Source organism: Neomonachus schauinslandi, chromosome 9 (assembly GCF_002201575.2).
Source record: "Neomonachus schauinslandi chromosome 9, ASM220157v2, whole genome shotgun sequence".
NCBI lineage: Eukaryota > Metazoa > Chordata > Mammalia > Carnivora > Phocidae > Neomonachus > Neomonachus schauinslandi.
In genome coordinates, this window is record NC_058411.1 from 22,954,315 (window position 1) to 22,981,926 (window position 27,612).

General features: G+C 40.9%; 1 protein-coding gene across 4 annotated transcripts in view; it reads right to left on the minus strand.

Moving 5' to 3' along the window:
* The window catches only part of NRXN3 (neurexin 3), a 1,459,332-nt gene that overhangs the window by 763,218 nt on the left and 668,502 nt on the right, over nucleotides 1–27,612 (minus strand). For all 4 annotated transcript variants that reach the window (XM_021679606.2, XM_044918184.1, XM_021679607.2 and 1 more), the window contains 4 exons: nucleotides 26,359–26,740; nucleotides 25,368–25,558; nucleotides 24,227–24,400; nucleotides 7,150–7,269 (listed from right to left, as the gene is read on the minus strand). In XM_021679606.2, the coding sequence (XP_021535281.1) occupies nucleotides 7,150–7,269; nucleotides 24,227–24,400; nucleotides 25,368–25,558; nucleotides 26,359–26,740 (867 nt within the window). The remainder of the gene's footprint in view (nucleotides 1–7,149; nucleotides 7,270–24,226; nucleotides 24,401–25,367; nucleotides 25,559–26,358; nucleotides 26,741–27,612) is intronic.

Here is a 27,612-nt window from a genome sequence, read left to right on the forward strand (position 1 = left end):
AAGATGTCAATAAAGGAAAAAAATGGAAATCAGAAGATCCAGATCAACAAAGAATAAAAATATAAATATTTGGGGATATGGGGAGATATTCTAATTCTATCATATCTCAAGATATTCTAATTAAAAAGTCTTATCTTCATATTGAGGCAGATAGCTAAAGGGTTCAGAATTCCAGAATATAATAAAATTAACAACCGGGAACAAAGAGCTTCTCTTTTCCAACCCTATATTCCTATGCAATTGGGTTGTCTCTAAAGACTTGACCACCTGGCATTTTAAGCACTCTAGTCTAGTAATTAGTGATGTTAAACTGTTATTATTTCTTTTTTTAATTTAATTTTATTATGTCATGTTAATCACCATACATTACATCATTAGTTTTTGATGTAGTGTTCCATGATTCATTGTTTGCGTATAACACCCAGTGCTCCATTCAATATGTGCCTTCTTTAATACCCATCACCAGGCTAACCCATCCCCCCACCCCCGTCCCCTCTAGAACCCTCAGTTTGTTTCTCAGAGTCCATAGTCTCTCATGGTTCATCTTATTATTATTATCATCTTATTATTTCTAATGAATATCAAGTAGTAGCAAATCTAATAAGAATGTGAGCTTTCATGTCAGACAAACCTGGATTCAAGTCCTCACTCAGCTATTTCCTGTGTGACCTCAGTGTCCCCATTGTTAAAGTCAGGACAAAAGTATTTCATAGGAACTTTGGGATGATTAAAGGGATGACATCTTTATAAAGGTCCTAGTAGAGTGTCAGGAACGTAAAAAGGACTTGACAAATATCAAATATTATTAGTTACAATAAAAATTATCCCTACTTCTATTTATTAAGAACCTATCATACTCCTTGTGCTGTACCAAAGCTTCAAGAGGCTAAGTGACTAACTCAATTTCAGTTAAGAGTTAGCATTGACATTTAAAGTAGTTTGATTCTAAAGCTAATTAAATTAATGGCTATGCTATCTTTTATAATTTAATAAGATATATATAAGTCAGCTTTTTAAAATTTTGGTTCATTTTAAATATATTCCCAAGGTAAATGTCTAACACTGGTTCAATGAAAGAAGATTTAGGGCCTGTTAGTCCTCATCCCGGACTCAACATGGAGGGTTCTATCCCAAAGAAATGAGCGCCATAATGGACATTCTCCTAAATGAGATGATGAAATCTAATAATATTTTCTGTACTTTGAAAAATGCATATCATGCAGCATAAAACAAAATAAGGCGGAGCACAAACTTTACATGGAGTGTGATCTTAACCACACAGATGCTTAGAAAAAAGAGTGGAAGGAAAGAGCCAGCGAGCCACAGCTGTAGCCTCTCTCTCTCTCTCTCTTGCTGGGATGCTATCTTTCCTTTCCAGCCTTCTTTCTTACCATATGTGCTTAGAAAGTACTTAGAAATTTTTCAAGACTCATGTGTCAATGAAAAACTTCTTAATAATAGCAGCTCTTCTTGATGGAGTCTCCAACCCAGGCACAGTTGACGCCTCTCAACTTTATGAGCCCTCACTACATGTGGTTTATATTTCTATTAAAGCACTTCCATGTGTGTCTTTCCCTGTGAGACTGTAATGTCTTTGAGAACAGGGGTATATCTTGTCATGATTGTATCTGCAAATAAGAAAGGTCTGGTGAGTGAACGAATGAATAAATGATGAAGTGTTCTAAGCAGCAAACAACTAACTTAATACTAAGCTTCTCAGATACGGCTTATTTGCCGGACAGGCAGAACCTGGAAACAGAGGTAGGAATTAAACACATAACTGAAAACATGGACACACTGTAGTCTGATATCCTTGGAAATTATTGCTGTACAAATAACAACACAGACTCACAACATAATGCCAGTGTATCTAGATGGACCCAAGAGAGAGAATGAACATACACATGTCTATTGCCTTGTTTGTACACTAAGTAATGCATATATTGCTCATTTTTTCTGAAGCCTGAATGGGAAATGTGTTTTTAACAGATTTAATCAATACACCAACCTACATTAAAAAAAATAAACCCACACAATAAACAAAAAGCAAAAGACCAATCAATAGCCAGTGGTGCAGCTTAACAGGCACTCCAGCAAACTGTCTGAAAAGGAGCTTCACACTCCACTGTCTGCACGATCCACAGCTGCTTGCTATTGATTTGTTGCAGGCAAAGAACATCTATTATTACATGCCAGTGTGAACCTAGCAATTTCTCCAACAAGTAGCCCGCAATGTAAGACTAGTGATGTAACGCAGGTCGCTGGCTGCTGAGGATGGGCTGAGGACCCACATTTATTTCCTTCTGTTCTTCCCACAAAGCCATTATAAACACCTGGTATCTAATTCCAGCGACTTGCTGTGTTTTAAGCACTCACGTGCCACACACTGTTCCACATTCAATTCTTTAGGGCACAGAAGCAATAATGAGACCCCCAAAATTGTACACAACTCAAAACAATTGTCAAAACACGCTCAAAGGTAACTATGGTGGTTAAGGATTGATGTAAGGTATTTAAAATCGCTATTTTCACAAAGTCCCCAGAAATGACAATGCTTTTGTGTATGTGTGGGTGCGTGCAAGTGAGTTGGATTTTGTGCAACATTGTGAGGTGTTGTGGAGAGAGGAACTCAACAATAGGCCGCCCTCCCCACATCACAGGAAAGGGATTCTGGATTTGCCTGATGGCGTGATGACTACAACATACTGAAATCTCTCAGGCTCTCGGTCCTGATTTTAAATACCAGTAGGAACCCAATATCCAAAAAGAATATCCCTATGAGAAACTTTGTAAGGTTCCCTTTCTTTTGTTGTTCTTAAAATGTAGCCCCATCATTAAGTTGGCACTCAGGTGGTATGCACCATCTGAGAAGTAAGCCCTCTCTGTTTAGAATTTTTCAGAGGGGGCGCCTGGGTGGCTCAGTCGTTAAGCGTCTGCCTTCGGCTCGGGTCATGATCCCAGGGTCCTGGGATCGAGTCCCACGTCGGGCTCCCTGCTCGGCGGGAAGCCTGCTTCTCCCTCTCCCACTCCCCCTGCTTGTGTTCCTGCTCTCGCTGTCTCTCTCTCTGTCAAATAAATAAAATAAAAATCTTTTTTTTTTAAGATTTTATTTATTTATTTGAGACAGAGAGAATGAGAGAGAGAGCACATGAGAGGGGGGAGGGTCAGAGGGAGAAGCAGGCTCCCTGCCGAGCAGAGAGCCTGATGCGGGACTCGATCCAGGGACTCCAGGATCATGACCTGAGCCGAAGGCAGTCGCTTAACCAACTGAGCCACCCAGGCGCCCTAAAATAAAAATCTTTAAAAAAAAAAAAAAGAATTTTTCAGAAGAACTGAAGATTTTCTTTGGAGAATGTTACTGGTGTGTCCTTCCATAGATCTTACTGGATTCTACATGAACTCAAAATTACTTCTGGGATGACTTTGTTCATTAGAGTTTCAAAACAGCCCTAAAAGTCACCTAAAGGAAACTCCCTGTGAATCTGCTACTACGTGAAATGGTAGATCTTATCTTAAAACTACATAAGACAATTAGTAAATCAATTATACCTGGGCTTCCAATCAGACGACTTTTGTTTTTTCTCCAATACAAGTGAGTCATTCTTACACAAGATAACCAGCCACGGAGAATACATGCCACACTTTCACAATCACTGTATCAGCTTTGCATGGCTATCTTTATAAGACTAAACCTGAAATTCACCCCACTGCCTCCATCAATCCACCATGCGCTCATAGAAAATGATGGAATAAAGTTAAACCCATCCATGCTTGGTCTACTCATACTAAATGAGATATAGTTTCTAAACATAAACTCTACTCATGGAGGTGATATCTATGTGACAGCGCCTCAAAATCATCAAGCAAACACCCAACTGGGCAAACAGGCAAGAAAAATCAAAGGTCATGAATGAAGGAACCAATGCTAGGAAAAATGTGGAGACCCCTAAAAATGCAACATTTTTTTAGAAACTTGCAAATCATGCCCAGATATAAGTAACTTTTCTATACATGATGAACTGAACCGAAACCTTTATTTTGAAAAATATCAAAACCTAGCACTTTCCTATTAAACGAGTTTCTATTCTTGGATGTGCAGTAAGAAATTGTGATTTTTTTTTCATTTCCATTAACTGAGATCATCTGCTATCCTGAGAAATAGCTCATGGAAAATGAGAGATCCAAACCTTCCCCTCCAGCCCTGCACCAAAAAATCTGTTGCCATTAGATAGAATCTTTCACCAACCATAGGTTCCTATGACAACATTGTAAGAAATACAATGTATTTTAGATAGATGCAACATTCTTTAGAATACACTATTCCTAAAAATCAGGTAAAGGCCAGATTTCCTTGACACGCCAATTATCACGTCATGTTCCATTTCTGTTATTTAGGTCAAAGGCAGGCCACCTGTGGAAGGCATGCTACCAAAGCAATTACTAATGGCCTCTGTTCTTCCATATAAGACTCAGCCCTGCTTTTCTGTCCATTATTTCTTCTTCATCATCTTTCCTCTTCTATTCACTTATGGTATCTGTTCCCCTTTCTTTGCAATTTTCCCTATGGCCTTTGCCAACGATAAGCACAAGCTTTGTTTGAATCTGCCGGTAACACTGAAGGTCAAGGCTCATCTCCTGATGCAAGCTAAGCTACCAAGAATTTGCTAACATAGGCCCAGAGAAAATAAAATAGGTAACTTAATTTTGAAGATGTTTGTGAGATAAAGTATCAAATTACAACTCTAAAGGTCAAGGTTGATATAGAAAGTTATGATCTATGATGTAGAGGTAAGGCTGACTTTTTAGGTGGAACAAACTGGCTCTCATGCTAATTCCAAAAGAAAAAGTTCCCCCGATACTTTCAACATTGATCATTGGATTCAGAGGCATCTAGTGTACAATTTTAAGCAACCTAACATTCTGATATACGCAGTTGGTCTCATTAAAAGCATATATCTTCATTTGACAGTTATATCTATCTGAACTCTATATATTCCTTACATTCTGCAATTAAAATGCACTTGCTCACATTTCCATATAGCCATCTAATCACACGAGCCTGGTCTGCTTTCCAACAGGAGCTGAGGCAAGTAGATTCTTTTAACAATTTGGCCTCAGAGGTCTTCTGCCATAAAACCTTCTTCATCTGTATTGTTTACAGAATAAAGCCCAGAATGCACTACGTAGGCCTGGATATCTCAGAAACATCTTTGAAGGATGACATGGTACTGTCACAAAAGAAAGTTGACATTTCCCAATCCATTCTAGTACTTCATTATATATTGATAAATTGTTCGAGTCAGATAATGCAACAGTCTTCATTCTGGACTGAGACACCATCTGCTCTTGACAAGTCAGAAAAAAATCATAGAAAGCCAGAAAGAACCCTGGTTGATTTTTAGCAGAAAACGATGCCTGGGACTGGGTGGCCAAAAGGAACTTGTCAATGAGAGAAAAATGTATACATACCTTCTGAAGACCATGCTATTCACCGTAGTTAGAGTAACTTACCTTTTTGCGTTTTCTATGTGCAGTCTCGTCCTGACCATTTTCTACCAGGAGTGGTTTGTATTTATGATATAGAGGATAAAGAAGCATTATGCCACCATTTAGGATAAAAAGATTTCCCAGTGAGTCCTATGCGGACAAAGTGGAGGGAAAATAAAGAGCATATAGCACAATTGCCCAGATATTCTGAATGGGTCCATAACTGCCTATTTCAGAGTGAAACAGTATTTCCAACTCATAAATATGGAAACAAAACTTTCAATAATACCAAGTACTTGGAAAGAACAACCTGATGCCAAAACTTTCTGCAGATAATGTGTCCTTTATGTTACAGACCTAGAGGCACTGCTTACATTAGATCAATGAGAATCAAAGATGTTTCTCTCTACACTGATAGAATCCCCACTTGTTTCTCCAGATAGATCTTAAGAGACTGACAGAGCACATAGAGACAAAAAGCTAGGAGAAAAATGAGAAACAGAACAAGGGGCAACTATGCACATGGAAAAAAAAAAAACAGTTGAGAAATAAGGATTCAAGAAAAACCAAGTAAACACGATAGAGACGGCATTGTAATCAGTGCCTGCTCCCACTTAGGCAACCACAAAGTGACTTTAGTATCTGCTCAGATAAACACCATGTATCTTTTTATAAAACAAAGAGGCCAACTAACTACGAGTTCAGATTGTAAAATAAACTCCTACCATTTAGAAAATCAGAAGATCAGCAGGATCCACTACGTCAGGGCTTTCAACAAATCTCTTTGTAATAGAGGTATTCAGAAAATTCAGGTTTTGGCTCATCTTTAAAAATAGCCATGTTAGGAAAGTAACACAACAAGGAAGTGGAGACACGGGTTATAGATTCCAACAGAACTGAAGTATCTCCACCATCATCTCTAGAATCACCTCCCTGAAACCAGTCTTCTAGGATTAAATCAGCTGATAGAAGTATTGCTAGTGGACAAAGATAACAACTGGCTCTCTTCCAATATGAACCAAATACGCAGATATATGCATATAAATATACATACAAAATAGAAATGCATATATAAACAGAACGACCATGTACATACAAACCCAATAGATATCAATACATTTAGCCAGAGGGAATTTCCAACATTTGAAAAACCCCTGAGAATGCTTTAAACATTTCTAGTTGGAAAAAATAATAAACTCTGAATGTCTTCATCGTTTGGAAGATCTAAGAAGTTCTCTAAACGCAGAATTTTGAGAAAATAGTTACATTCCTTAAATAACCTCTAAATTCTAGACAATGCAAATGTGAGAGTCTCAAAATTGTTATCCAGATGACTTAGCTAATGGAAAGCTGAACTCCTTAGAACAAAAATATTGCTGGAACTGTTTTTTGGGGTTTTTTTTGATTCTCAGCCACAGGCAATCTAATCTAAAGAAAAAACACAGGGAGTAAGCAAATGGGAAAACATCTAGTAATGCTGAGCAAGAAATGTCTCTTTGCTCTTCCATTAAGAGCACCAGTCCCTTATTTTCCAAGTTTCTGGAGGAGGAATTTGCTTACAAGTCTTTCAGAAGAGCCATCCTTTTACATAATGTCCCTTAAGGTTTCTCCAAACCTCTAAACACTGATAAAACTCCCAAGTATGGAAAAGGTTGTACTCACGATCATTGCACTGGTTTCCAGAATATGACGTCATGGAGCAGTCGCAAGTGAAGCCTTCCCACTGCTGCATGCAGACCCCCTGGTTGGCACATGAATCTTCCTGGCAGGTGGTACTTGGTCCTAGTAATTCATAGGAAGACAGGGAGAGAAGAAAAAAGGAGAGAGAGAAGTGTTAACAATCAAACAAGTTCAAAGCAAGCACTCTACTTTGCTACTCCCATGCCCCAAAACATTCAAAAACACAACTGCCGGGAAGAATGAAGGGGGGGAAATCGGAGGGGGAGACGAACCATGAGAGACGATGGACTCTGAAAAACAAACTGAGGGTTCCAGAGGGGAAGGGGGTGGGAGGATGGGTTAGCCTGGTGGTGGGTATTGAGGAGGGCACATTCTGCATGGAGCACAGGGTGTTATGCACAAACAATGAATCGTGGAACACTACATCTAAAACTAATGATGTAATGTATGGGGATTAACATAACAATAAAAAATTTTTTAAAAAACCACAACTGCCAAAAATGTCAATTCTAGATCATGCAACAAGAATCAGTATATACAAAAGACTACAGAAATACACACTTAGCCACAAACTATCAACAGTTACACACAGAAGGGAGAGGGCTGAACACATTGTTCTCTCTTAGGCGGACTTTGCAAAAGAGCTTCACCTCTACAATCCAACTAGAAAGTCACGTCATTTGGAATATGGTCTTTCTAAACGTATAATGGTAAAGCAGAAGAAGTTATTCCCACGATTCTTATGACTTAAGGCATAAAAGTCCCTAAAGTTTACTTTATGACATTAAAAAGATGTTTGATGATATGAAGAGGAAGAGAAGCATATAGCAGCCAACATGTCTTGGTGTTTTGTAGGTGGTAAGTACTGGGTACTAAGCACTTTGTCTACATTATCTCATTATGATCTCCAGTGACACTAAGAGGTAAGTAATTATGATCACCCATTTAACAGATTAAAAGAAAAAGGGAAAAAAAGTAAGCTCATACAAGTAAAATAATTTACCCAAGGTCACACATTTGGTAACGGAAGGACTCCGATATCCAACTTAGGTAAACTACCTCTGAGACTCAAGCTCTTAACTACATCAGTGGTTCTTAAAGTGTTAGTTCTCAGACCGACATCACCTGGGAAGTTGTCAGAAATGCAAATGATGGGGCCCCAGACCTACGGAATTAGAAACTTCAGAAAGAGGTATAAATGTGTGTTTTCACAAGCTTCCAGGAAATTGGGATGCAGTCTAAAGTTTGAGAACCAGTATATTGCACCATGTGCTGGTGCTATCGGTCTACAGAAGGGTATATTCAAAAGCAGCGTCCATATGCCAGAGGATGCAAAAGAGGATTATTTGAGGGATAGGGAGAAAATATTAGAAATTACATTCATTCAAAATTTTTTTCTTTATTACTTCTATTTTTGTTTGTCTTTCATAAACAACTAATATATAAGTACATCAGTACTCGTATCTGACATATAAATAATTACATTTATTTGGGGGGCATTCTCACAATCTTTTCTGGAGATGAGTAAGCAATTGATAAAGTTTTGTGATCTCTAACTTACAGATTGTCATTAAAATCTCTCTTAGGTCGGCCTGGGTTCTCTCTTTAACCATTCGCTCTTCTTCATTTCTATTTTCTGCCTTAACCTTATCTTTATTAAAGATAAACCTGCACCTTTGAAATTATCTGAGCTAACAGGAAATATCTTAATATTCAGGGTAACTCCCAAGAGAGTCAGCAAAGGAGGCGAGCCCTTTGACTCGTCAGATATATTACTCAGGATCTGATGCAAAAGAGCACATGACAGGGTAAAAATATATCCATTGCAATAAGTGCGTATTTCACCGTTTCCAAAACAAAGCCTCACATAGGCACAGAATATTGAAATGCATGCATGCATGCAGAGTCCTAAGGATGCATGTTCAAAAGAGATACATGACTACAAAGGGTTTGTCTTCTGGGTGGCGAGACATTTTGTATTTATTCATGAGGGGTAGAAGCAATACAGACCGTCACTCCTAATACAAAGCTATTAGGATATGACATAAGAAAGTTCGAGACAATTACTACCACCGGGGGGCAGCACTGGTGCTGGGTCTCTGCAGCTTCTATATGCTGTGTGGTTCCCCCATGTGGAGATGAAATGAGGTTCATGGTCATGTTCTCAGTAGGTCTTAAACTTGAGCATTGTGTAGTGCAATTTTCATTAACAATGGCAAATCAGGACAGCTTCTCTCAAAGGATAAAAGTGTCTGAGAAGTCCACAGGGCTCCCTGACCAAACAGCTCTTACCAGACAATGGACTAGTAATTCAATTGTACTCAAGAATCAGAAACACATGGAAGGCTTTCCTTTGAAAGGCAGAACAGCAAAAACTTTGGGAAAACACAGTAATTCCTTGAATGTTGATTGAATCTGAAGACAAAGGCTTTTCCATGCTTTTCCCTTCCCCTCTAACTAGCCAAATTTTCACCATTTTCCAAGGACCGGCTCGAAGGCCTCCCTGGTATAAAACATTCCCTAGTAACTTCGAACAATTCTCCCACTTCTTAGTGGCTATGGCACTTATTATCTGCATCATTAACATTTACATATGATAATACTCAATTTAATACTTTATTACACACTGTGCTGTCCTCTGCTTATATAATCCTCTAATTGTTTCATATGTTTTTTTAGTATTTGTCCCCAAAAGATCGAATGCTGCCTGCTGCTAAAAATCATAATATGCTTTGACTATATCCTTGCTGGGTTAAGTGTACAGTGCCACGTACAGAGAACGTGTTTCAGTCAATGTTGAGCTGATCTGAACTGCAGCCCCTTGATCTGCCTATGTCTCCTACTGTCGAAACCTGAGCATGGGTGACTATCCGTGCTGCGCAAAGTGAGCGATCTGTCCTATTCATCAAAGGTTGGTCAGGACTCTAAAACAGAGGGAATTACAGGTTATTTTCAAATTCCACGGAATTTGTTGCACGTGCATTAGGGGGCGAGTGCCATGCAGAATCAGATAATCCTCAAAGACTACAAAGACTACGTTATCATCACCTCAGAACAAGAGCAGTTGCAGTGAGGGAGGGCTGAAAGAACCTGCAACGACTCCTCATTGACCTGAGACTAAACTTGCACTTGCCATTGAGGCTGAGATCCTAGGGCCACTTCCCACTATTGGCCCCCAGCTCACAGTGCTCCAGTCATCGCTTCATCCTTTCACGCCCTCCCTACCCCAGTGGTGCTCACAGGGTGGGTCCCCAGTCATCAGCACCTGCATCACCTGGGAGCTCCTGACAAATGTGCCTTTTCAGGCTCCGCCCAGACCTACTGGCTGTGGGCAGGTCTCAGGAATCTCAGTTGTGACAAGCCCTCTGGGTGGTTCTGAGGCCTGCTCACATTCTAGGACCTCTGCTCTTACATTTCAAGACCATCCCTACCTTCAAGGTCCTCTGCTCTTGCTCTACCTACAGCCTGAAATGTTCTTTCTGCAGATTTTCAAATGACCGGTCCATTCTTTTTTTTTTTTTTTTTTAAGATTTTATTTATTTATTTCAGAGAGAGAGAGAGAGAGCACATGAAAGGGGGGAGGGTTAGAGGGAGAAGCAGACTCCCCGCCGAGCAGGGAGCCCAATGCGGGACTCGATCCCGGGACTCCAGGATCATGACCTGAGCCGAAGGCAGTCGCCCAACCAACTGAGCCACCCAGGCGCCCATGACCGGTCCATTATTATTCTGTTTAAGTTTCAGGCTTAAGATGGGCGCCCATGACCGGTCCATTATTATTCTGTTTAAGTTTCAGGCTTAAGATGGGCTTTCTTCATCCTACTCTCCTATTTCAGGAAGTCCCCATCAGCATTTCATGTGTTCTCCATCACATCTCCCTCTTTATTTAACTCAACAATTGTACTGCCTGTAACTAAGTCATTTATTAAAACTTTTTTTTTTTAAAGATTTTATTTATTTATTTGACAGAGAGAGACACAGAGAGAGAGGGAACACAAGCAGGGGGAGCGGGAGAGGGAGAAGCAGGCTTCCCGCTGAGGAGGGATCCCGATGCGGGGCTCCATCCCAGGACCCTAGGACCATGACCCGAGCCGAAAGCAGACACTTAACCACTGAGCCACCCAGGTGCCCCCATTTATTAAAACTTTTATCGTTTGTCTCATCCTACTGGAATATAAGCCCCATGAGGGCAGAAGTCTTGTCTGTTTTGCTCAACTTGATATCTCTAATTTCTGATAAAGTATTTGGTACAAAGTAAGAGCTCAGAAATATTGTTAAATGAAGAAAGAACAAGAGAACCAAAATTAAAAGAAAAACAAATGAATCATTCTTTTATGACTTAAAGCCAAGTGGTTTTCCAAACTAATAATTTATCCATAAAATTCACCAATATCACTTCATACAAGCAATTTTCTACTTGGAATCACTTTTCGGGGGGAGGTAGTGGTGGTGGTGGGATTTAATTGGCCACATTTCCTCCCCTAATTTAACTATTAGACTAATTCAATCTTACCAGAGAGTGAGACAAGGACTCTTTTGTGTCCCCAATGTCCAGGGACAGGTATGAACTGTGGAATGAATAAGAGTTTGGACTAGAGTCTAAAAAACTTTCTAGATGGTAATATAAGCTCGTGTTCTTACTTCAAACTACTTAAGTACATCCTTTCCTGAACAGATTATATTTTATATTTGTTTCTATTTCTCATAGATAGCAGTGTCTCCAAAATTAGAGAGAGAAAGAAATTAGAGAAACATTCCAAACTGCCCTGATAAAGAAAATCTCCAACAATGCTTTTAAATGTGCCTCATTGATATAAAATGATCCTGTACAAAGAGAATATAACAATAACAAAACAAGGGATTTACATAGGATATAACAATAACAAAACAAGGGATTTACAGACACTGTACTAAGTGCATTTCAGATATTAACTCAATTAATCTTTATAAACACATGATGAAGCAATGATAATTAAAAGTATTAAAGAATCAGAAAACAGGAATAATTTTCTCGAGGAAGAACGTTAAAATAATCCAGAACTTCAAAAATAAAGGAATTTTTTGACGGGTGATCAAGTTGGAAGGCAAGGATTTCAGAGAAGGAAACTGAGTCACGGAGTTAGGTGATATTTTTTGTGAGGCCCCCAGTAACAAGTAGTAGGGTGAGATCTCAAACCCAAGCTTGCTAACTCAACAGCTGAGCCACCTAACCTCTATGGATATAGGTAAGCCATACAGTGAATGTGTGTGTGTGTGTGTGAGAGAGAGAGAGAGAGAGTGTGTGTGTGTGTGTGTTACCATTGGCTTAGCAAGAGAAACTTAAATAAGGTATCTCTAATCTATAACCAGAGAAAGATGACTTTTTAATGTAAAAATGTGTGGGGTTTTTTTCAAGGAAAAATTTCAAAGGCCATTTCAATTCAAAATTCAATAAAAAATTAACAGGAAGATCTAGTTTTATCCAATTACGTATTAATACCAGAACAAAAATCTGTATCAAATACTTATAAATATAAGGCACTCCTAAGAACTTAATAATACTTTTGTCTAAAACATTCTTCCAAATCAAACTAAAATTGCAAAAATTCTAAGATAACATAAACCTTTAGAATAATATATTTAGAATGTTTTCAAAATTATTATTAATAGCTTAAAACTGCAATAAACCTTTCCGAAACCCTTGTAGAGAGATCGTGTGTACAACTTTTGCATTTGACATGTAACCAATCCTCACTAAAATAGCCACATAGTCGTTTGAGACAAGATGTTGACTCTTTTTGTCTAGCGGGGAAGTGACAAGGCAACAGAAGCGTATAAGAAAAGACTCAACAAGTCCTCAGAGATGGTGGTACTTTGGTTTCTAACTCCCTGCTCTGTTTTTAGTTTGCAGAAAAGCATCACGTTGTGTCTTTTCTTTTTCAGATGATACCTCTGATGGCTGCCACAAATTCCCCATCACTCTGCTTGAATTGGGGATTGTTTTTGTTTTTGTTTTTTTTCTCTTTAAGAACTGTCCCAGACAGTCATTTCATGCCTGTTACTGCTAAAATCCACCTCTGCGGTACATGCAAACTGATTCAGTCAACTCCTCTTCATGGTCTAGAAAATCAAAAGTTGACAGACTGTCTTTTATGACTTGCAGGTCCTTGAGATAGAAGCGCTGCCTGAAGGAAAGAACACTTCTATTAGAGTGTATTTTCCCTCTGTTATTGCCCAAGTAGGACTCAACCAAACCTATGCCTCAAACATCCCAATTTATAATAAATGTTGCTAAACCAGCACCAGCTGGTCTTGGTCATATTGGGGTGGTGGGCTTGGTGACCGGGGGAGCCTAGAGGGTGGTACATCTGTTCTGATGCCCTACGTCCATTTATCCTAATGGGTCAAGGCTGGTAGGCACCAGGCAAGGCTGGCTTAATAATACTCATCGTCTTTAATCACAAAGCATGAGGTGTTTGTCAAAGGATTCAGAATCCATGCATGAACCCTGAATGTGGAAGCATCATCACAGCAGACCTCTGTGCCAGACAAAGGGTTTGTCCACCCCTCGCAAAGCACGGCTACCACGGGAGGAGCCTTATGAGGGCTGCCATGGGCTGTCCGGGGAGCTCTTCTCTGCCACCCGCAACTTGATTCTCCACTCCTGATAAGTGCATAAACCTTTCCATTTTCACATTTTAAAATGTACATTGTTTCATAGAGGAAGAAGGAATGAGCAGTCATGGAGCAGGAAGGAAGGGAAAAAAATAGAAAAAGGAAGAGGAATACATACAGATATATGCATGTGTGCATATACGTGTGCAAGACCCTTACCAGCTTCCTGAGCCATCTGTAGTCTCCACTGCTAAAATAGAAGGACTGAAGTGTTGAGGCTTCAGGGGCGGTGTCTGTGCCCTTAGGGATAGCCTACTTAGTTATATGTCTTGGTCCCTGAAGCAAAGATCCCTCTGTAGCTCTCAGAGTAACTCTACATTCACAGCGCGTTGGGTCCTCCTGGTTTTTCTAGAGGACCTGTCTGTCATTTACAGACAACATAAGATTCATCCCCCTTAATTGGCAGAAACCCAATTCACTTCTATGTAATTTTAAAACAAGAAAGCAATGATCCTTAAATGTGTCAAGCGTCCTTCCTATAGAGCCAACTGAGAAGTGAATGCTCTAGTTCCCACTTTACAGAAGATTAAGCAAGGCCAGAGAACAGGGTCCTAAATATTATTATAAAATTTCATTGGCAGGGGCGCCTGGGTGGCTCAGGTGGTTAAGTGTCCCACTCTTGGTATCAGCTCAGGTCATGATCTCAGGAGTCCTGAGATCGAGCCCCCTGTCCGGCTTGGCTCCCTGCTCAGCGGGGAGTCAGCTGGAGATTCTCTCTCCCTCTCCCTCTGCCCCTCTCTCCAACTCACGCATGTGTGCACGCGCACTCGCTCTCTCTCAAATAAAATAAATAAGATCTTTAAAAAAAATATTTCAATGGCAGAAAGACCTAAGAGCAGCTGTATTCCCAAGATCTTACTTTTTTGTCTTGAAGGTAAGATCTATGTCTTCCTAATGCTCAGAAAGGCATCAACACTGCCCTTAGCAAGCATGCTCAGGTGTTTATGGTTTCCTCTTCTCAAATGAAGGTTCAAAAAAGTCACTTGGTTAGGATGATGAGTGAAAAAGACTAATAATAAAATCCAACATTCTGGAGACACTGGGGCAGTTTCAATAACACTTCTATGCTCCTCGATCCCTCCAGCCCTCTCATCATATACTGAGTATAAAATGAGTCAAGATGGGCATGGGAATTGGTTGAAACTAAGATGCCCTCATGAGGTCTTTATCTCCAATGGCCTTTGATCAGCTCCCTGCAGGTAAATATTTAACAACCAGAACAACAACAACAACAAACCCTGATCTGTAATATTTCTCTAACCTGATTTCCACAGTGTAAAATACTCCCACCACGGCCAATTTCAAGCTAATGTAAGTTACGTGATGTCAACCAGCTTGCAAAATCTAGTACAGCACTGCCCTTGATGGTCCATGAACTGCAAAGTATGCACACCTCGTGAGTAAAGCGATTTACACACGGGACACTTGCATGACAATGGAGGGAGCACCTATGCCTACCCCTGTTGGGGGATTGGTGAAGGAGAGAGAAAGACTAGCATCATGAAGCCTTCTTGCTCAACCCACCCTATTTTCAGAGAGTGCCCGGGTCATAAAGGTCAAATGATTGGATCATTTCTTCTTTCTAAAATCATGAACAGCGCATCAGAAAGTCAATGCTGCCTCAGAAAAATGCAAACTGAAGCCTCATATTCTGATTTTCCTTCTTTTTCAGCACTGACATAGTGGTCTGTTGGGGTAGCAGAGGGCATTTTTAAAAAGAGAGAAAAGAGGTTTCAAAGGGCAAGCTCAATGAAAAGACAGCTAATTTAAAAGCAGTTTGTTTTAAAGAACACTGTGCAACTATCATCTAGAACTTAGTGAAATCATATTGACATAAACACCATCTACCATAAAGCCAGCTAGAGGACGTTCTCAGATACCCTCTGGTCACCTGGGTAGTGCCCCTGCTTTGGAAATAGACAAGTCCAGACTCTCACCATATGGCACAGTAGAGAGAGGTCATAGGCTTTAAAACTTAGCTTCATCGCTTACTAGCAATGTGACCCTGGGCTAGCCACTTAAATTCTCTGAACCTGAGTTTTCCCATCTGTACAATAGGGATGGAAATTGTTGCTACCTAACATGATGTGAGGATTAAATAAGATAACATATGTAAAGCCCAGAAAGTCATCTTGAGGTCGCAAGGTCATGATCCTGATGGAGACACAATATACCAAGTCCTTAGCCTGTGCCTGCACTAAGTAAACCCTCAATAAAGGGTATTATCAACTCTGTTGGAGAGGAAAATCAAGTTCTCTCTATTTTAGGTGGGTGTATAGTTGGTCAGGAGTCCAGAAACAAGACACATTAAGGCAGTACGTCACAATTGCACAGCTTTCTTGTAAGAAGCCTCTGTCATACGATGCTGAGGGGCAAAAGGCAAGAGCCTTTGGGGGAAGCTCTGTTTAATTCCTATCTTTCATTATGTCCCATAAGGCAAATCATTTCTGAGGGACTGATTTCTATTAGGTCAAATGCTACACCTTTTTTTTTTTTTTTAACATAAAATACAATGGAGAATGTGATAAAGCCCTTAGCTTTGGAGAAAATTAAGTGGAAAACTATATTCTTCACAGTAAAAAATAGTTGCAGAATGAAAATTCCCCCTTAGAAGTGTTTGATGGCAACTCTTATCTAAAACTACTTGAAAGGATCTTTGGGTTTTTAAGGCATCCAAACCCAATACATTCACTGACTTCCTCAAAGATACAAAGCATTTGGAAGCAGATCTAATCAATCCTTGGTTTCCCCCCCACCCCACTCCACCTGCCCACCATCTGGGCAGAAGAATGAATTACATTTCTAAAAAAAGAGCCATTCAACTCCAGAGATAGAACGTGTTAAGGGGAATTATAGTGGAAAGTAGGAAGAACATATTCTCATTCATCACCTAACCCAATCAAAAGCTATTCTTTTATTTCTTATAGTTTATAACTCGTCTGTTTCATCCTCAACAGGTCAAACTTAATGTTTCTCTGATAGTTGTAAGCTCCTTTCTTATTAGACAGCTTTTTAGGGGATCTCTCCAGGAATACCCCTCTTACAATAAAAAGGAATTCGAAAATTACTTCCAAAAGGTCCCTAGATATTGTCACTCTCTTCAAGGGACCCTGAGATTCAAGGGACTGTACTTCTCAGCAATGTAACACCCCCCCACCCTGTGTGCCTCAATGGAGCTCCTACTCCCACTCCTAACCTGGAAGGATGCAAAGTCTGGCCTGACCCAGGGCCATTAGGGAAGTTCTTCCTTGACACCTTTCCTCATCATGTGTAAATGTATCTGATATATGAAACAGTAACACAGCTGGGTAGAAGGGAAACAGTCAGGAGAAAAAGCTCCTTTTCTTTCTCATTCCTCAGAGGTCTCATCTGGGAGGGAGACATGTTTACCTCCTTAGCCACCTAAAATAGCAGGTGTCAGGTTCAAGCCTCTTCCCTCAATCTTGGAATATGCTACTTCCCTCCTAATGCTCTCTCTGTTTCCAGTTCCTGTCCTTCCTTTCCATTCTCCACCTGGTGTCAGAGTGATCTTCATAAAATGAGAAGCTGACCAAGTCTCTGTCCTCCTCACAGTGCCCTCAGGGAAATGCCCAACTCCTCACAGGAACACACCGTCATTGCCGGCTTCCATTCTACCGCTCCCAGCTTCATCTTTGATCACATCCCCATATGCACATTATTTCAACCATCCTGAGCTTCAAGTCGGTCCTCAAACTGGCCAAACTCTCGAATGTGCTTCCATCTCTCATGTACCTCAAATATATGTTGTCCTTCCAACTCAGCTCAAACTCTGCCTGAGATATATACCCTGAGCACCTACCATGGCCACCCTGCACAGTCCAGCAGCCCTCCTCCCTGCTCACCCTGCGTGATCCTTCTCCATTCTAGAAAAGCAGTGCTCACCCTGCATTGTCCGTACTGGCTGATCCCCTGCCAACTCATGTGTGTTCAGACGATCACACCTGTAATCCCAGTGCCTCACTGAGTGCCTGACACATAGGAATGGCTGAGTTCCCATTAAAACTGAATAACACAATCACTGGAGAAGTTTAAATACATACATACATACATACATACATACATACATACATACATACATATTAAAAAAAAAAAACAACATACCCCTAACACAATGATAGGAGGACTCAAACTGTTGACTTGTCCAGACTCATCAGGCCACTTCCTAGACCCCATTATTATAGTTCTTTCTGAATACCATTTACCTTTACATTTCAAACTGTCTCATTTCTTTGTCATATGTTTTTACTGCCCTTCACACTTCATGGTAATTCGTAATATCTGTGCCCACAGGTTATAGCTGAAAAAGCCAGCATGAGTAATGGTCCAAACCCCAATGTCAGGAGAATAAAAAGTAAAGGAATTTGCATCCTAAAGGTCTTTTGCCACAATATGGGGAAAGAGTAAGATGACCCAAAATAATTACCAAGAATAACAGCTCCTGCCACAAACAAAGAGACTCTCTAGTCATTACAAGAATGGAAGAGAGTTTGGGTCAAGGCAGTAATAACATAAAGACCATACTGATGACTTGGTTGATACTATAAATGGCAAAGTTAGGATATTCCAAACTATTATGTTTCTAAATCTGTACTATACTTTGGTCAATAATTTACAAGAGGCATAGAAATCAACCAGTACTTTGTATGATTCCTACAAACCATTTTTCCTTTGGATGATAACTTTAAGATCATTTTGCTGCATGGGGAGCCCCTATGTAAAAAGTCCCATGCTAGGTTCTGGGGATTCAAAATCCACCTAGTTCTTACCGTGAAGAATAAAGTCTGGGAGGAGATGTCACGCTCTAGTTTTATCTAATAAATCTGATCACAACAAGCTTTGATATCCTTGGATTGTCTCTTCTTGTAGATCAAATCCTGCTCCATCCCCCCTCCAGTTACAGAGTGACATGCAGTAGCCCTATTTTGACAATTGAGCAGTTTCTGAAAAACAACAGCCTTCAGTATTACTGAAAGGCCCCTTACATTCTTTGAAATTGAAAGCAAAAAAAAAGAAAGAAAGAAAGAAAGAAAGAATTCAAAGCTATTGTACAACTACCTTGGACTTCAAAATACTAATTCAGTGTCTGTTCTTTTCATTAATTTTATTATATTTCAGCATATATGTGAATCTGCTAAGAAGGGATGGAGAAAAAAGTTACAGGAAAATGGCTAGAGAGAGACTTCATGTAGTTTATGTCCACCCAAGACATGGACACTTGTATTGGTCACCCACATGACATATAGCAAGTAGCAGCAAAATAAATGATCTTTTAGGGGAAAAGCAGTGTTTTTAAAGCTACCCTGCTCTTAACCACTTTTAACAATTTTTGCTGGTTGCAAACTCCCAGAAGCCATCTGAAGCTCAATCCTCTAAAGATGCCCAAAATGCCTTCCTGATTTGCTATTCTGAGTCAAGTAGCCTGAAAGGATAGGACCAGTGGCCCATGACGGACTTTGGATGGTGCCTCTTTGGATGGTAGAAGGAGCAGTGTCTGTGGTAGATATTCACTAACATCTAACATGCAGGCATTTTAAAGGGTATTCAGGATAAAACTGACAGATCCTCTTCTTCCCCAAGAGTACTTTTTCCTTTAGATCACAAAACAGGAAATGAAAGTGCTCAACTAAAATCCCCGATAGGAAACATAAATCTCTAGAACGTTTTAATGACATTAATATCTCCCAAATGCCTAAAAATCTTTCTCTAAAATGAGTTAAGAGAAAATGGCCTTCTCATTCATAAGGCCCAAGCACTCCAAAGTCCCGAGAAATGACCTCCCTGACCCAGAAAATAATAAAGTAGGAACCCAAGTGACCTTTTTTTTTTTTCTTCTTTTTCTCTTTCCAAGTGTTGCCTTCCTCTGTGGTGAATAAATTAAAAAGAGCCAACCCATCCATGGCAACTATGTGGAGAGGTATGAACCATTTCCAGAAGTGGATTGATATGCTTCTGAGGAGTCACAGTAAAGGATGCTGTCAAACCTCCTTAGTCCCCCCAAAATTGGAATCATGGTCTCGTCCCTCAAAGGTCTTAGCGTTTGTTATTTTGCATTCACTGATCTGGGTTTCCCACCACTGTTTCTGAAAACAAGGGTTCAGCCCCCTCCCCTAAACCAATGCTGTCCAAGAGGTGTGACAGCTTGAAGGCCCTTAAAGAAAAGATACCAAGAGTGACAACAGGGTATCTTTCAGTCCAAAGTGGTAATGGGAGCAAGAACCTTCTCTACCTTGCAGGTCAGCTTTGGTCAATGCAACTTTGTTAGCAAAAGAACAGAAAAGGCGAAAACAATAACCAGAGGTTAGTAAGAGGTAGAGTCAACCAGGGTAACGTTACAGAAATGAAAATAACAATTGGCATAACCAACATCATTCAAACAGACAGTTAAAATGCTCTACGGGTTCTCCAGAGACAGCACAGATGGGGGATGCAGGGACCCAGGTGGAGCAGGTCTCCTCAGAGCCACGTCAGCAGAGCGGGGGCAGGAAAACACCGGACTGACAAAGCACAAGCAGGGATAACAAGAGCCTTCCCACAACCACACAGCCAACCCCAAGGCATATGGTCCAGGAAAATGATTCTCCACGAGTCAGGATAAGCATCAAGAAATAAGGGTAGCGCGTGGACAGACTGAAAGACACGTGTCTTTCACAACCAGACCAAGCCCACAAAAATATAATTCTGCACATCTAGGAGTTAAGATGGAAGAGTCGCTTGGGAGCACTCCTTGTAATCTCCTGAAAATGCCACCAGGGAATGTGGCGCTCGAACTGGGCCTGTGTATCAAGGTGATTTGGGAACTCCAAAGAGCTCAATTTGTTTGATGGGTAAGAATACAGCCAAATCCAAATGGCTGCAAGCAAAAAGGCACGAAACCAATGTCCTTTTTATTTATTCATGCCAGTCTCCAAATGAAGCACGTATGTTTCTCTCAGATGTTTACAATCTGCAATTATGGAATCACATTTCCAGCCAACCCATGCCTTGGTCTCTGCAGCCAAGCTGGCCTCAAGATAGAAAGAGATATTTACCAGCTGAGAATAGAACCAGACATCATTTCAGAATTCCTAGCCCAAACTGAGAGGCTGTAAGTCACGGCTAGATGTTGGCTAGATTGTCCAGAAATTGTGCTTAATTTCTGAAGTATTATACTCTGCATAAAAATTAAAACATGGTTCGAGATTTTTTTTTTCTTTCTTAGTATAAAACAATTGGGAGCCAGAGCCGTAGGTTAATTCGTTTTTAAAATAATTTTGGACCCTTCACAGTTAGATAAGAGAGGGAAAGTAGTACATTTACTACTTAGAGATCCTGAAATATCATCATCAATGACTTTGACAAGAACATAGGATACATCCTGGCCTGTGTACCCCAGATAGTGAGAATAGAACACATTTACCATGTCGAAGGGATGCAGCTCTTAGTTTTTAGTAACGAATTCTCATCCCCTGGACATTATTCTATACATAGAAATGATAAATCAGGAAATGTATTCTATTTCCTGGGATTTCCATCCTGCATAATACTCAAAGGCCTTCTTGAGGGTTCCATACTATGTACAGAGATTCAGAATGAGAAGGACACCTGTTTGCAGTCTCTCTAAGGTTCTGTGCTCCTCATTTCCCTCCTCGCCATCTACTTTGGCTTCGTTTCCACAGCGCCCTAAAAGGCTCCTGGAATCTCTTATAAGGGCTTATTCACATGGTGTAAACTTCCAATGACAGTAATTTATGCCTTAACCCACTTTCTGGCCATTTTTCCTGGCCACTTAGGCTAATTATCCAAGTCATCTGTGTACAATAAACAAGGACCTTCTTCCCTCCTCACTCATCCTCCATTCATCCCACCCAGTGGGGCGGTCATAATGCTCCAGGGGTAATCATCACAATTATCTCCATGGCAATAGAGTGCAGGGTTATTAGGCTCATGGGACTCGCCATAGATTCGGATGGTAGAAGCATCAAGTCACAATATCCGGTGCTGAACAATCACCCATACTCAGAGGAAGGTCGGACCCCACTATAATGCAGGTGATGAGTCATGCCAAGCTGCACACAGAGATGGAAGTAGGGACGGGACCATTTTCCCCAATTTGATGGGTAATTTCCTTGTGCTAATGCTCTCACTGCTTCTCTTCAAGTTCTCTTAAGTGGACTCCATTCCCCCACCCACTTTTATACTCTACCTTTTAATCCACTCTTCTAAAAGTTGGTTTAGACTTCCTTTCAATCCAGTACAACAGTGCTATCTCCTTACACCCCAACTTTTAATCCTCTGCCGAACTCTGCTTCTGATACGGTAGGCCACAGACACGGATAGCTACTGAGCACTGGAAAGGTATGTAGTCTGGATTGAGATGTGCTGTAAGTACAAAATCCACACTCGGTTCTGAAGGCTTAATGTGAGAGAAGAATGTGCAATGTTTTAATAATAATTTTGTACCATTGCATGCTGAAATGACAATATTTTGGATATAATGGGTTAAGTGAAATGTAAAATTAAAATTAATTTTACCTGTTACTTTATATCTTTTTTACATGTAGCTAGTATACTAGGAAATTTAAAATTACTTATGTGACTCACATTATATTTCTATCAAGCAACATTGCTATAGAATTAAATGGATGATTCCTATTAACCTGTAAATCTGAAGAACGGATGACATGATAAGAATATTTAACATCTGAAGAGTACTTTATGCTTTTTAATGTGTGCTTTTATGTTTTATGTTTTAACTCAATCTGATTAATTATTGAAGGATAACTGGAATTTCTGTCATTCCACAATCTTTGAAACAGAGATATTCGATTTAATTCCCAAATGTTACGTTTATCTCAGCATTGCCCTTAAAGCCTGAAAGAAGTAAGAGCAAGCCAAGGAGACAAAAATTCTTGATTTGAATGACATAGTGCATTTTCAGGAGAAGAAAGCAAAGTGGCTACTTTAAGCGCATGGTGATTCCCAACTCCCTGTCCTCCCACATACACAGACCCGATTTGGCCCACCGGATATAAGAAATATTCCTGTCTAAAGGCAAACCGGAGTGGGTCATGGGAACAACCAGTCTTATTACTAGTCCACGTGGGAAGCTGACCCTTAGGCAAAGGGTAATGACTTCCATACTGCACATCAGCTTGTGAAGCTGACGGGAAGCCTTTATAAAAATGTGGCAAGCGAACTCAGGTGAAAGCTGGTTAAGGAGAGATATGTGAAGCTAAATACTTAGGAGATGCGTGAACGCGTTTGATGCGGTAAATCAATGAGATAGAAAAAACACAACACGTATATCACACACGGTTGATGTGGCTCAACCGGACAAAAGAATACATAGGTCCTGCTGACTGGTCAGACATCTTTGACTTTGAAGCTAGGTAAGCGTCACCTTTTTGGCCTACCCAAGGCCCCTGGGAAAGCCTGAAAACTGTTCACTGCTAACCTCTGCTGGTTAAACTAGATTGTTTTTGTTGTAAAGAACTGGACTCAAGAAGACCTATAAAATTCACTTAATATCTTAAGAGACAATAGATCACCTACAGGAACAGGCTGAGCGTGGTTTGTTGTGTTGCACTGATGGGGCATGCAATGTTATTAGATGTCTCACACGAGATCACATTTGTAAAGGATAATCTTACTGTTTATTGAGTACCTACTATGTCTGCACCAGGCATTTTACATACAGCTCTGATTTACATCGCTCACCTTCTAAGGCAAATTTTATTGCCCCACTTTGCAGGTGAGGAGGATAGAGCTCAGAGAGGTTAAGTAACTTGCCAAATGTCACAGAGCGAACAAGAGTTACTACCTGGATCTAAATCCAAGTCTTTCTACCATCAACTCCCATGCTGTCCCAGACCTCATCAACATCACACTAACGAACTGCCTAAGAAGGCCTGACATCTAGTAAGTACTCAATAAATGTCAGTTCCCTTCCCTCATCATGGCATTCTGACATCATTTTCCTACCTCCTGCTGAGTTTGCACTAAACAATGCAGTAGTTATTAGAAACATTTCATTAATGGTGACAGCTACATAAAAGTCTCTGGTATACCTCCCAACGTATAAAAATATAAATAAAACCCCTTACTGCCCTTTCAGCCATGCTGGAAACAAAGGTACAAGTCAGGAAGAGTCTGATGTCAATGCCAGGGAAGGTCCTCTACTGGCAAGTAGTAGCACAGGGAAGACACCCGCCAACATACATTCCCAGAGCCTGTGGCCCATGTCTTGACATACTGAGCCAGGGACAGGAGGACCCCAATGATGACGCAATGTCGGATGGCAAATGGGAAGGACAGAGGACTGGTGAACAGTAAGGTGGCGCTGGCAGAGGCAGCAAAGAGGCTTGGTGGTTGCGTCCAGGCTGTGGCTTAAAAAGGAAAAAGGCTGTACCTTCACAGCCACGCTCGATCTGTCCACTCCGATGGAGGGCATCGTTGATGAGGTCTGGCAGGCGCCCGTTCAAATCCACTGATGCCAGACAGCCCTGAAAGCCATCCCGGGAAGCCACCAGCTTTGGAAGGTTGCTGTACATGCCTTGGGCCAGACCCGCCATGTAGAGGTCACCTGCAAAGGAAAGTGAGTAGCAAGAGCAGATGAGTAAAGGGTAGGGAGAGCAGACTCAGCTACAGCCGATGCACATTGGACGATTTCGTAGGTAACAGTGCTAGAGCGGGCGTGGGGGGAGGGGGACCGGAGATGGCATAAGCAACTAATTACAGAGTCTCCACAGTGTAGAAAGAAGAAACTAACATTGCTTATGTCACTCATTTTCTCCATGCCAGCTCACAAATTTTAATCACCATATTCAGTCCATGAGGTAGGTACTGTTCCCATTTTATGATGAAGTAAAGATTAACAAGATTTCCCACAAAACCACCACTTACCGAATGCTTGTCATGGGCTTGTGACCAATAATAGGAGGAGGATTTTATAGACATTATCCCATCAAAACTCATAACAGCCCATAAAGGTAGTAACTATTATCCTCATTTTGCAAAAAAAGTATAGAGAAGCTGAACAAGGCTAAGAAATTGTACCAATTGTCCTCTGTATTAGGACACCTCCGCATTTTGACATTTATCACCTCACACTCAGCCCCCGCATGCCTGAGGTTTACAGAGAAAATGAACCATCCCTTGAGGAGCGGTTTAAGTAAAACCGCATTTTAGTATCATTTAATGGTGTTAAAATAGGATATGCATGATGTCTCAAAAATGCCTGGCACTCCTAACCTGTAGTTTGCCTCTGCAAACAGCGCTTCGATTATAAGAAATGCTCTAAAGGTGCCTGAGAGGCTCAGTCGGTTAAATGTCCGACTCTTGGTTTCGGCTCAGTTCGTGATCTCAGGGTCATGAGATCGAGCTTGGTGTCGGACTCCACGCTCTGCAGGGAGTCTGCTTGAGGTTCTCTCCCTCTGTTCTTCCCTGCACTTGAGCACTCCCGCTCTCTCTCTCTCAAATAAATAAATCTTAAAAAAACAAAACAAAACAAGAAATGCTCTAAAAAGGATAAACTTCTTTATAAGGTTTACCTTTCAAATCCAGATTTTTGGCCCCATTGATAACTTGAGTGACCACTTTCGTGTCCACTTTCAAGCTATGGGTGTTACTGTTGTCCCGGGTGATGACGACGTTGTGCCACTGGTTGTCATTCAGGGGGCGGTCACTGTTGCCTTTGATCACGTTGGGACCATTCCCAAGGTCAAACACGTAGTGTATGTACCTGTGAGCAACAACAACCACCTCATGAGTGGAGATTCCCTTGAGTGGTTGAATGGCAACGTGCATAGAAGTGACCCTGAGGGCTTCGCATCCCCTGTGCTAACCTGGCCTCATGCAGGAATAATTAAGGCTTGACCTGGGGTTCTAAGAAGAGTCACAGCCTGTTCTGTCAGACTTCACTTTAATTCCACACTTACAAGGTTCACTTCTTTACCATGATCTAAAAATCCAGAGCCACCAAGTAGAACAGGTGGTACATCCCCAAACACTAGGGGGCAGCATTTAAATTCAGTCGATTGTGGATCTGTGTTTTGGGTTTTGTTCTAGCTTTTGTTTTTGTTTTGACTATTTTCCAACACATGGTAGTAAAATACCTTGCAGAAAGAAGAGCATTCAAAATGGCACATATATGGGCTAATGGCAGTGCTGCAAATATCTATATTTCATTTCTTCCTATAGATTTGGTGGTTGCAGAGAGCACTGTCCCAGAGCATTGTATATAGGATATACACTCTATGCTCCTTTCGCAGAAATGACCTTCTTTCCTATAGATTTAAAGGACTATATTTCATAGTAAAAAGTCTGATAGTATTGAGTTAGTGGAAGACCTTTAGATAAACTAATGAACTGCTCTTCCTTCCAGCCCTAACCATTACATAGGTTGTTTTTAATCAACGAGGATGAGAGCAGGTAGTGGGAATAAAGTGTGGGAGCAGAATGGACACTTTGTTTTCATGTCCATATTTATGTCGGGCTTGAGCTGAGATACCTGGTATAAACAATGTGATCTCTTTCACTTACCCCTTGACCAATTCAACTGCAATGAAGTCATTGCCGTCACCACTGTTGAAGAGAATGAAGCCATCCGCTGAGGTGGTCTTGAACTGGAAGAAGAGGTGCATGGAGGTGTAGGCCTGGAGGGTGGCCAGGCTCAGGTAGCTGCTCTTGGTCTTGAAGGTGACGGGGTCAGCGATAATGTTCCTCAGTCCAAAACGAGCCTTCAGTTCGCAGTAATCGATGTCGCCATTTTTGCACAGGTCAATGTAGAGCAGGCCATTGAACATGAGGCTCTGCAAGTGGCCAATGAAACTGGATGGGACAACGGAGATGTAACGTTTCTCTGTCATGATTCCGGTCTCGATATTGTGGAATTCCAAGCGGGTATGGTCCCCCACCATCGTACCTATCAACGTCACAGAGGAGATTCACGTAAGTTACCACATTTTGTCACAGCACACTTACTATACCTTTTAGGTTTCCACACAAAATATTTAGTTCCAGGAAACAAGATGCCCAATATAGTAGACAGCCGATGGGACCTCAGTCAGAGGACGGATTCCCGGCTGAGGCTGAGTTATATACCCTGTGGCCCATGCTCTCATGCAGCTGCTCAGAATGTCCCATCATATAAAAGAAAATATGAGATCATGGATAACTCAAGTTAAAGGATAAAATGATTCATTTTCTCCATTCAGGAAACAATTGGGTACCAATGCATACTCTAAGAAAAAAAGTCTTGATTGCCCCAAACCTTGTAAATATACAACAGACAAGCATGAAGCATTCACTACCAAATACTTCTTGATGTAATAATTCACCACCCAGTACTTGTCGAAAGATTCTATTGTAGAACATGTGTTAATTTTTTTCTGACCAGCAACTGTTGCTTTTTCTGATAACACCTCTAATTTCCCTTTGGGATGCTACCCTCCATACTTTACCTTAAAACCATCTGGGCTGGATGAAGCTGATCCTAACCCAGCTCTTGAAGTAATCAGCCTATGCAGGCTGGACCACTCAACATTATTTTATCCCCCTAGCCATAGAGTATGGTCTATGGACTAACAAGGTGGTCTGCAAACTTTAGCACGCCTCTGAATCACATGGAGGACTTCTTAATACACTGTTCCCTGCACCCCACCCTCAGAGTTTATCATTCAAAAGTCTGGGGTGTGGCCTGAGACCATGCATTTCTAATAAATTCCAAGGTGATGCTTATGTAGCTGGTCTAGGGAACACCCTTAGAACCAAGGGATCAGCAGCAACATAAGCTGG